General features: G+C 42.6%; 1 protein-coding gene across 2 annotated transcripts in view; it reads right to left on the bottom strand.

The window, feature by feature from the left end:
* Positions 1 to 12,135, bottom strand: part of csmd3b (CUB and Sushi multiple domains 3b) — a 240,614-nt gene that overhangs the window by 103,201 nt on the left and 125,278 nt on the right. For both annotated transcript variants that reach the window (XM_058047094.1, XM_058047093.1), the window contains exon 6: positions 6,085 to 6,197. In XM_058047094.1, coding sequence (XP_057903077.1) covers positions 6,085 to 6,197 — 113 coding nt within the window. The remainder of the gene's footprint in view (positions 1 to 6,084; positions 6,198 to 12,135) is intronic.

Genomic DNA, 12,135 nt, shown 5'->3' with positions numbered 1-12,135 from the left:
ACTCAATGTACACACCATGTGCACTCTATGTACTCACTATGTAAAGACTATGTACACTATGTACACACTATGTGCACTCTATGCACACACTATGTGCTCTCTAAGTGCACTCTATGTACACACTATGTAAAGACTATGTACACTATGTACACACTATGTGCACTCTATGCACACACTATGTGCTCTCTAAGTGCACTCTATGTATACACTATGTACACACTATGTACACTCAATGTACACACCATGTGCACTCTATGTGCACTCTATGTACACACTATGTAAACACTATGTACACACTATGTGCACTCTATGCACACACTATGTGCTCTCTATGCACACACTATGTGCTCTCTAAGTGCACTCTATGTGCACTCTATGTACACACTATGTACACTCAATGTACACACTATGTAAACACTATGTACACTCTATGTGCTCTCTATGCACTCCAATATGGCCGCCCCCACCCCCTTCCGGGCATCTCAGACTTGAATAATGATTTCCGTAGCGGCACTCGCCAACTGACTGAGTGATGTAGTGGTAGGTTGCCATGGCGGCGGCTGACAGATAGTGCCGTCGCTTGTTCATTAAGAGCCAATCACAGCCCGCAGACACACAAAGTCATGAATAGGTAATGTGTGGGGATGATGATGATGATGGAAGCGCGGGATTGGTGGTTCTCGCCTTTGGGTAGGAAACAAATTGTTGGCACCTTATACATGTGACGTGCACACGCACACGCACACACGCGCACACGCACACGTTGAGACGTATTTACAGATATGTACGAGACGCCTGTTCTCATGTTACTTCTGGAGCGTTCCTTTCTTCCTTGTCCCTCCTGCTACATGATGGTATTATTAGGTGGACGAAGGAGTACTTTCATAGTAAAGTCAATAAGAAGTCATACTATTGCAGTATTATAACGTACCTTTCTAATCAAATAAAGACTTACAATACAGTATATTCACCATAATTACAGTATAATTGTAGTGATTATGATTCTCTTTTCATTCCAATTTGAGCTATTTATTACAACACTAAAAGGTACTGGATGTATATTTGGGCTGAAATAAGAAGAAGTAGGGTTAGGTAAATAGGTGTTTATAGTCATGAATTTACTTTTTTTCTTTTTTAGTCATAAAGCACTCATTTTGAAACCCCCGATGCGCAGGATATTGCAGTTGTTGCAATGCATGTTTGTGGAGCGTTATGTCACCGGAAATGTTTCTTCTTCTTCTTCTTCTGCTTCCTCATGTGTTTGTGTTCCTTCTGTTTCAAGCTCTTTTTTCTAATTATTTTTCTGTTTCTGGATTCTTTTTTTCTTGCTCTTCTTTTTCTGTTTTTCTTCTTCATCATCTTCTATTTGCTTATTCTTTCTTCTTGTTCCGTTTTCTTCATCTGCTAACTTGGTTTCTTCGTCTTGAAGGTCTTCCATTTATTTATTTAGTTCTTCTTCTTTGTGTTTTTGTATTTTTTTCCTTTGCCGTCTTCTTCTGCTTATTCTTGTGTCAGCTTCCTCTTAACATTATTATTTTACAAGTCCAACCTTTCCATTCCCGTAAAGCTTTGAATGAATGTTTATTCTATGGTACTGTGAAAGGCGAATAGACGTAAAGTACTGTACTGTGTTGCTGTACTGAAGAGGAATCATGGAACGATAATGTCGTATGAAAGACTGCCGGACGTTGCAGGCGTCATTATTATTATTATTGTTCTCTTCTAGCCTTCCTAAATATTTCATCTCTTTTGTGCTGGAATATCTATTGATGTTGGTGTGAATCACCACTCTGGTAAGAATACAAGTATCCAATAGTAATGACAGAAGTTGACCTATTTTGAGTGTTAACGTATTATTCCTGTTCCGGCAGCAGCTTTAATGGCATTCATGCTCCTCTCTTTCCGTACCGCTGGGAAGGAGAGGCGAGGAAGAGCTGCTCGAAAAGCCACCAGTGCAGACTGCAAATACAATGCATCTTCATACACAAACTATGAATAAAAGATCAATCCTCTGCCGTAATTAATCCAAACCTAATAGCTTTTTTTCCTCTCTGTTAAACTGCCTTGAGGCCCAACATGCTAATAGGCTAACTTCCAAGCAGAGAGCGAGAAAGGATCGCTTTAAAGTCACAATAAGTAACAATTGACCCTGAAGATAAACGCTTGAAAATGATGATTAATGATACGCTGCCTTGTAATAACCACAATGGAGTCAACGACTCCTGAACGCTTACGTAAGCTAATGCTCAACTGTATCAATGTACATGTTCATACGTATACCCATATATTTAGCAAAATACTTACATCATGTCAACAATTATACTGTGTATTTAATTAAAAACACAATAATTGCAGTGGTTAAAATATCAAATACACAATTAGATATCTTAAATCAAATAAACACAAATAGACACAGCAATGATATTAAAGGTATATTATACTGTTGCTCATTATGTTTATGTGAATTATATTCCTTCCAAGAGTTACTTAGGGCTGCTTTAATGTTTAAGATTTCCAAGAATGACCTGCTACGTGCTTCGGGACCTGTGTGGGGCTGTGTGGGGGCTCTGTGGGGGCTCTCTAACGGTCGACACAAAGCCCGACAGCACACGCTGCTTATTCGTGTTCGCTCTCACCAAAAAGAGCAACGTTACGATTCTGCACGGACATGCACCTCAGTTGATCAGAAGCTAGTTAGCATCAGCCATGACCGCAGTCAACCCCCCATCCCCCCCCCCCCTTCTGGCCCAATCGGACTGTTGTCTGCTTTTTCATCTGTTCTCTCATTCGGCACTTCATCATTTAGGGAATGGAGGCACAATTAGATGGTAATGCGAGCCAATTGGCTGACCTACTGTGGCTACACACGCACACACACACACACACACGCACACACACACACACACACACACACACACAGTCACGCATAAGAGAAAAAGTCTGACCATCTAGCTGGCAGCGAGAGCCAAAGACTCCCTGGGAGGTCTGGGAGCAGCGTCTTATAAAGCCAAGCAAGCGGCTGCCAAAGCACATTTGTTCATGTTGTCTCTCGGGGACAAATTTGGAATTGTTTTGATGCAGTGTTGGCTAAACTAAAATAACCCCAACTATTAGCGTGGCACCGTTGACTTGACAGGGGAGGGCGGGGAGAGTGCCCAACCACTAGAATGACTTAGTTAACAACGGGGTTGGGCAAAGTACTTTCTTAAAGCCGTTAGTTATACCCCCCCAACACCCTCCACCCCCAACAACCCCATTGAGGCTGAGCTCCTGACATTTCCTGTCTTTTGGTCGTCAACAGTGGCAACATCCAACTAAAGTCAAACAGCAGTCACACGTCAAAAGCAAAAAATGAAATATGGCATGATTGAAATAATAATAATAATAGTAACAATAATTGTAATAATAATAATAATGCCCACACGCACATGCAAAACTTTACATTATTATTATTTATTCAAAATTATTTTAATTATTTGTGCAATTTACTGTTTAGGCTGTACATTGTTGTTCATATTTGGTGTCATCTATTTTATTATATTATTTATTATTATTTATCTTCTTTTGTCTCTGGTACGGGAGCCAGGTAACGACATTTATCTATCTATCTATCTATCTATCTATCTATCTATCTATCTATCTATCTATCTATCTATCTATCTATCTATCTATCTATCTATCTATCTATCTATCTATCTATCTATCTATCTATCTATCTATCTATCTATCTATCTATCTATCTATCTATCTATCTATCTATCTATCTATCTAATAATAAAAATGAAAATAATAATAATAATAATAATAATAACATCTCCCCGTGCAACCCTCGTGAGGATAAGCAGTAGAAAATGAACCAATGGATGAATGAATGAATGAATGAATGAACAAATGAACGAACGAATGATAATAATAAATCATGGAACTCGATGAGCCGCCGTTTGTCTTCTGCCTGAAAACTACAGTAAACCTCGGATATATCGGACTCGGATATATCGGAAATTCGCTCACAACGGACAGATAAAAAAGAACCAATTTTTCTGTAATGCATTTCCAATAAAAATTCATTGCATATATCGGATTTTTTATAACGGATTTCGCCCATTTCGGACAAAATCTCCAGTCCCGTTCCAATGCATTTCCATGAAATTTCCCTCGCATATATCGGATGGCCGCATCGTGGCGCTCCGATTCGCCGAATCGTGACAGGCCGCTATACGACGTCATTTGCAGCGTTTGCAGCGTTGCCTGCGCGTCCAGGTACATTGGAAACATAGTCAAGGAAGTGCCTTTTTATAACGGATAAAATCCGATTTACGCATATACCGGATATAAATCCAATATATGCGTAAAACGGACATTTTCCGGTATACGCATATAACGGATTTCGCTTATATCGGACAAAACCAGTGGGAACAATTGAATCCGATATATCCGAGGTTTACTGTATCTTTGAATTTCTGGCAAATGTCTCCTGAAGTCATTCCACTCTGTGAAAAATGATGATCCATCTTCTGAGGCAGACGTTGGTGTCCCTAATCAAGGGTCCCGTGAGCTTGTGGACTCTCGTAAATAAACAAATTAACATCAACTAATTGCATGTTAGGGATGTTTTGGGATGTGGCGGATGACTGACAGCTGAGGGCGGAAATCAGTCCGTCAGTCAGCGGCCTGATCAATCTGGAGCTCGTTAGGAAGTGCGCTTAATTAATCCAGCAACTTCTCCACCCATTAATTAACCGGCCTGAGTAACCTTTTAAAACCGATTATGGATCCATCAGGGTCAATTAAAGTGATACCAAGAGGGGGGGGGGGTAAAAATGATGATGACGCATTTCAAAAAATAATAAAGAATCTGTTTTTTGATGATATAATTTGCCATGGTGAAATATGACATTTGGATATCTTGGTTTTGTTTGTCTGCAAAATCAATGCATGCCATCCAATTCATGACGCAGGGATGAAGAGTTGGCCATCAGGATGAGTAGACGGATTAAAAGTCAATATGGAAGTGATTGAATTGGTTTCACTTTCAATTTCAACCATCCGGGCACGGAAACATGGCTTTCTCCATCTTAGCCGCGGACACGGCTCATGTGGGGGAAGAAGACCCCCACCATGATGCTCTACGGCTGTAAACATCAAAGAAAGGTTCATGACGGATTTGTCCACAGCATTGACGCATCGCTTGTATGGCTTTTATAAAAAAACAGCCCGTCTTTGAAGATTGGATTGGGTTTCATAGTACAGTAATAGGGCGCCGCCCCCGACCCCGTACCACAGGTACCACAGGTGTGCATCTACCTCCGTATGAAATAGAAAGTGCTGTTTTGACCAAAACAGAGCTTTGTCATGACAGATAATAATAATAATAACGAAATAAAAAATAATACAAAAATAAAAGACAAGTCATCGCTAATTATGTAAAAATACACAAACCAATGTGTAGTATGCTATGCAATATACTGTACGGTTTGCCCTGCTAGGTCGGTGTGTTTGGTCAAGTGTGTCCACAGTCCAGGAACAAAAGGTCCAGGCCAAGACCACCTGAGAGATGGATCTTCTGGGCACTCTAACCACTGAGTGAGGACCAACAGACCAAAAATCGGACAATGTGCACGTCACATATGCCGTCCATTGATGCTCGACTTCATGCATCCTTAACATTAGCATTTTTAGCATTAGCATTTTTGGGTCTCACTAAATAAAAAACAAAAAAACAAAAATAATAATAATAGAAAGTGCCGTTTCGACCAAAACAGAGCTATGTCAAGACAGATAATAATAACAACGACAACGACAATAAAAAATAAAAAATAATAATAATAGTTCTGTTGTTTAGGATTCGTGTCCGTGAACCAGGAAGTAGCTAAACAGCAAATGAGCACAACCAAACGTATAAATGTGAAATAATGTAAAAAATGGCAAAAGCATAAAGAAATAGCGTTGGTGAAGGTAAGAGTAAATAAATGTCTGCCCTCTGTTGGCCACTGTTGGTAATGCACGTGCCTTTGCATCCCATCACGTCCTTCATAGAGTCCATGATGGGGTTTTTGTGTGGTGCATTTCTGCCAGCAGACTCACCTTGGTAATGAGCGCTGAATCCACGGTAGCGGTGGTTGTTGTCGGTGACGAAATGCAACCTCAGCCAGTTCTTGTTGCTGACGATGGGTGAGGGCACGTTACTGCCCGACAACCTGCGACACAAGACACGAGGTGTATTTATAAGACGCTGCAAAACACATGACCACAGCACAACAAGCCTCCTAAATCCATGAAAGGTTCCTGCCACGTACGAGCAGGGAGGGATGATCGTTATGATGATTCTAATATATGCTTAGAGGGCCTCAATGGCGCTTAATGAAGTAGGAGATGATCATTCTTTTTCTCGCGCAGATTTCCCCTGCTGCTTGCATCCTGCATACGGAGGATTTGACCCAGCACTTCTTAAAGCTCATTTTTATAGTCCAGGAAAGACGATACACAATTATGGCTTCCCTTTCATTGAATTAACACCGTGGAATGTGATTTTTAGGACACACCGATATGATTTCCACATTGTTAGCAAGCAGACGGCCCTCTCACCGCAGTCCAATCACACAGTGATGCACCACGCTCACATAATCACAGACTTGCACGGTGCTATTATATCGTGTACACGACACCGACGCTTGCAAATTTTGCCAAATTAGAAGACACACACATTACCCCCACAACCTGATCAAACTAAAGGGAGGCAATTAGCAGATGGCTAATTTGCCAAGAGACAAGGACGAGTAACAACGGAAGAGAGAGAGAAAGATGGTTCACGATGACCGGGGTGGTTTTAGTTCCCGAGGACGATGTCAGGTTCAAACTCCTGTGACACTTAAAACACTTAAATGCAGAATCACAGAAGAGACAGACAACAATATTTAAAGTTACTCGCAGCGAGGAGAGTGAAACCACATACTCAGTGACATGCCGCTACACTCTGAATATGCAATTCACACTCCTCTCTTTTTATTCTTTTTCCGGGGGTCCCTATTACATGGCCGTGCAACTCTAAGGGGGGGGGGGGGGGGGGGGGGGGAGAAGGCAGTTGCACGAGCTGTATTTGTTTGTCTATGTGTGTGTGTGTATGTGAGAGTAATTACTTTTATTGTTTTATTAGTTCTTATCTTGACACATTCTTGCAGGACTTTATGCATCCTTAACATTAGCATTTTTAGCATTAGCATTTTTGGGTCTCACTAAAGTGAAGAAATAAAAAACACAAAAAAAATAAATAAATAATAAAGTGCCGTTTTGACCAAAACAGAGCTATGTCATGACAGATAATAATAACAACGACGATGACAACAAGCTGTATTTGTTTGCCTATGTGTGTGTGTGTGTGTATGTGAGAGTAATTACTTTTATTGTTTTATGAGTTCTTATCTTGACACATTCTTGCAGGATTAACATGAACATCTGCAGGGTTGCTGTTGGTGCATCCAGGCACCTCCAGGACCTGGGGGTCGCTGGGGGGTCTCTGATCAGGGTCACAGGAACATTCCCTCTTCAGCACATTCAAACACTTTCTATTGTCTAAGCAAATGGATATAAGGGTGATAACTAACGCTATATTCATTCTATCTACATTTTATTCTAACAGACGACAGCCATCAATGGCTTCTGGTGGGCTGCTGTTAATTAATACCTATAACGTCCTGTCCCCAAAATGTGGTACTGGTTATTTTAAAGATAAAATAAACCATTTTTATTATTCAAATTCATCACATTCTAAATGGAAAATGTCCGCCATGTTTGTGGTGTTCTACACAACGACTGGCTTTATTGGAATGATGCAACACTTCACCAGCACCGACCCAAAAAGGGCATTGAGTAGCTGTCACGGCTACTCATGTTGCAACAAAAACCAAAGCCAAAGCTTAAATATCTTTTATGATGACTTGATTGTGTTCTTTGTGCTAAATGAAAGGAGCGTTCCCTTGATTTGAACTAATGGCTCTTTAGCCAGCATACACGCTGCTTTAGTGTGTTAAACTTTATGCTCATCCTTTTTATGCATCGGCTGTAAAGCATTATGGCAGCACATTTACAATAAAAAAAGGAAAACCACAAAGCAAAGCAAGGACTCCCGCCTGACGGATCAACTTCCCGACAATCGGCGCGACACTTCACCAACAAACATGTCGTCACATATCGGTTTGATCCTGCGGACCCCCAGGCCAGGGGGCGCTCCCGTGGTCCGTCGGTCCGCTGGCGTTCGTCATGTTTACGGCACTCCATTCACTACTGGTGGCTGCGTCATTACCCAGAGTGCCTCATTAAAAGCCACAAGCGCGTGCCTCTTTAAGCTGCTTGTATCAAAGCATAAATCTAGACAGACCTGTGTGTGTGTGTGTGTGTGTGTGTGTGTGTGTGTGTGAACAGTGTTAGCATGACGTTATAATCAGGCCAGCGAAAATAACTGGCGAGTCGATGAAAGCCAGAAGTGAGCACTAAATGCAGCAAAAATGTACTGACAGATGGAGGCTAACTTAACTCTTCAATTTGATCATGATTTGGAGTGCATGAGAAAACGGAAACAAAAAGAGGTCATTTATATGATGAACAAGTATATTGCATGTTGTATATTCATTCATTCATTTTCTACCGCTTTTCCTCACGAGGGTCACGTGGGGTGCTGGAGCCTATCCCAGCTGTCTTTGGGCGAGAGGCGGGGTACACCCTGGACTGGTGGCCAGCCAATCACAGGGCACATATAGACAAACAACCATTCACACTCACATTCATACCTATGGACAATTTGGAGTGGCCAATTAACCTAGCATGTTTTTGGAATGTGGGAGGAAACCGGAGTACCCGGAGAAAACCCACGCATGCACGGGGAGAACATGCAAACTCCACACAGAGATGGCCGGTGGTGGAATTGAACCCTGGTCACTTTTTTATATGTACTTCCTTAATTTAGTTTGAAGCGTAGTTTGTTCACACGTGGAGGTAAGGAGGACCAAGCGTACCAGTTTCCGAAGTGTCCTAATGAAATGACATCACTACTATCAGGAGAAGCGGAGCATAAAGGCCCGGCAAGGTGCACTGTATTCGGGTCCACACACCGAGCAGCCGGTGTGACACCACGGAGGTGTCTGGCAAACCTTTTCAAACGCTGCGCTCCAATAAGTCCCAGGTATCGTAGCTTTGCTGGTGTTTCAGATGCCCCCTCCCCCCTGTTTTTTATGATCAATTACCGGAGATATCTCTAATGTTATCAGATTTATCGGTATGATGTCATAACCCCCCATAAAATGACGGTACGACCCCACGTGTGATTATATGTGAAAGTGGCGAGGAGCACCGGGTGGTGAAACCACCACACGCGAGTTCAGTAGCAACGATTTAAAGCGCATGCAGAGCCGACCATTCCTGTCTTTTCTGAAAAAGTATGGAGCGCCACGTACCATCCACCCTTCTGCAACGCGCCATGATTCCAAAGTGCTTTGAAAGCAGACACGGTACCTCAGGAGAACGTCGCTGTGTCCTCGCCGACTGGAGCCACCGGCGTGGATTAATGATTTAATAACGCTTTTGTCCACCCGGCAGGAATGCAGACCACTTTGAAGAGGCTCTGCTGGCACAAGCCAGAATTCCGACACTCCTCATGAGAATTTAGAAAGGAGACGCACCTCCCCCTTTACTGTTATTTGGATTTTTGACATAACGTCAATGCGAGGCTCATACCTCATCTCAAAGATCCTCTCCACGACTGGAGCACTCGGCTGGTTTTAAGAATCGACTTGCAAAAATGCAGTCTACTGCAGTCTACTAGTTTACTGCAAAAGTGTCCATCAAAGATCATCTACAGTAAACCTCGGATATATCGGATTCAATTGTTCCCACTGGTTTTGTCCGATATAAGCGAAATCCGTTATATGCGTATACCGGAAAATGTCCGTTTTACGCATATATCGGATTTATATCCGGTATATGCGTAAATCGGATTTTATCCGTTATAAAAAGGCACTTCCTTAACGATGTTTCCAATGTACCTGGACGCGCAGGCAACGCTGCAAACGCTGCAAATGACGTCGTATAGCGGCTTGTCACGATTCGGCGAATCGGAGCGCCACGATGCGGCCATCCGATATATGCGAGGGAAATTTAATGGAAATGCATTGGAACGGGACTGGAGATTTTGTCCGAAATAGGCGAAATCCGTTATAAAAAATCCGATATATGCAATGAATTTTTATTGGAAATGCATTACAGAAAAATTGGTTCTTTTTTATCTGTCCGTTGTGAGCGAATTTCCGATATATCCGAGTCCGATATATCCGAGGTTTACTGTATATTACAGGAACATTGGGCTGTTCTTTTAAGAACGTCTTGGAAAAATGTGCTCTGGTCTTTTTAAGGACCTGCTGTAAAAAACGTGAGTCAAAGATCCTCTAAATGACAGGAGCTCTGTACAGCAAGATCCTCTTTCTGATATTTTAGCTACAAAAATGCCCGTCAAAGATCATCAATGCGACAGGAGTGCTCTAATACTTTGAGCGACCTTCTGCAAACACTCGAGTCAAGATAAGATCCTCTATATCTGACAGGAGTGCTATGCAATTTTTAAGAATGTATTGCAAACATGCTCATCAAAGATTGTCTATATGACAGGAGCAGTGAGCGCTCTGCTGTTTTTTAAGGACCTGCTGTAAAAAACTAGTCAATGTTCTGACAACATATGACAAGACTGGGCTACTCTTTTTAACAAAGATATTCTACATGTGACTGGAAAAGGCTTGTCAAAGATCCTCTATTTAACAGGAGTGCCCCGCTACTTTTAGGCACATGCTGCAAAAACAGGAGTGTTCAACTGCATATAAGCACCCCCCCTACTGTGAACACTCTAGTCAAAGATCCTCCACCAGACAGGAGAGCTCTTGAGGAGGACTCCCACTCCCACAGTTCTCCTCGTGCCATCACTTCATAACACCACATTAGAGACTTGTACTGCAATAAGTGCACGCGTGCAAGCGCTCATTAGACAGTAGGGGAACGCTATCTAATCAGCCAATCTGTCTTAATAGGCTCTTCTAATTAAGACAGGTGGGAACTGCCACACGTGTACACGCGCACACACACCCACACACACACACATGCATGTAGAACACACACAGCCATCAAGATATACACACCGTGTACAGGAGTGTTGCTGGGCTGGATGTAGTCTGGGTGGAACTATCATCAATCAGTTTGCAGCAGGCAGCAGACTGGGTGTGTGCATGTGTGTGTGTGCACGTGTGTGCATGTGTGTGTGCACGTGTGTGTGTGCGTGTTGGTCTGTATGTGTGTGCCACTCTCCATCAATCTCAAGTGGGCAGAGGGTAATCAGTGCTCACAACAGGACCCCCCACCCCCCATCCCTCCCCCTTTATCTCATCTAAATGTGTCTCCTCTTCCCGTCTCACCTCCGCCAACACAGCGAGACAGCGGCGTAAAACACAACAAGTGTGTATCCGCCTCCGCCAGCACACACACACACGCATAAAAACACAACACCAGCGAGTGGTAACCTACGCGGCATCTTGTGTTTTACCCGCTACGACACACACATAAAACACAACAGCATGTGTGTTCATAAAGCTGTGTGACAACAACCACACAAGTCGGTACATAAGTGTGTGTGACAACACAACCACACAAGTCGGTACATAAGTGTGTGTGACAACACAACCACACAAGTCGGTACATGAGTGTGTGTGACAACACAACCACACAAGTCGGTACATGAGTGTGTGTGACAACACAACCACACAAGTCGGTACATGAGTGTGTGTGACAACACAACCACACAAGTCGGTATGCAAGTGTGTGACAACACAACCACACAAGTCGGTACATATGTGTGTGACAACACAACCACACAAGTCAGTACGCAAGTGTGTGTAACAACACAATGACAACACATCCACAAAAGTCGGTACATAAGTGTGTGTGACAACACAACCACACAAGTCGGTGCATGAGTGTGTGTGACAACACAACCACACAAGTCGGTGCATGAGTGTGTGTGATAACACAACCACACAAGTCGGTACATAAGTGTGTGTGACAACACAACCACAGAAGTCGGTACATGAGTGTGTGTGACAACAC

The sequence above is a fragment of the Doryrhamphus excisus genome, chromosome 14 (genome assembly GCF_030265055.1).
Source record: "Doryrhamphus excisus isolate RoL2022-K1 chromosome 14, RoL_Dexc_1.0, whole genome shotgun sequence".
Classification (NCBI taxonomy): Eukaryota; Metazoa; Chordata; class Actinopteri; order Syngnathiformes; family Syngnathidae; genus Doryrhamphus; species Doryrhamphus excisus.
Note: the sequence above shows the minus strand (reverse complement) of the source record. Positions and strands in the feature narration are given on the sequence as shown.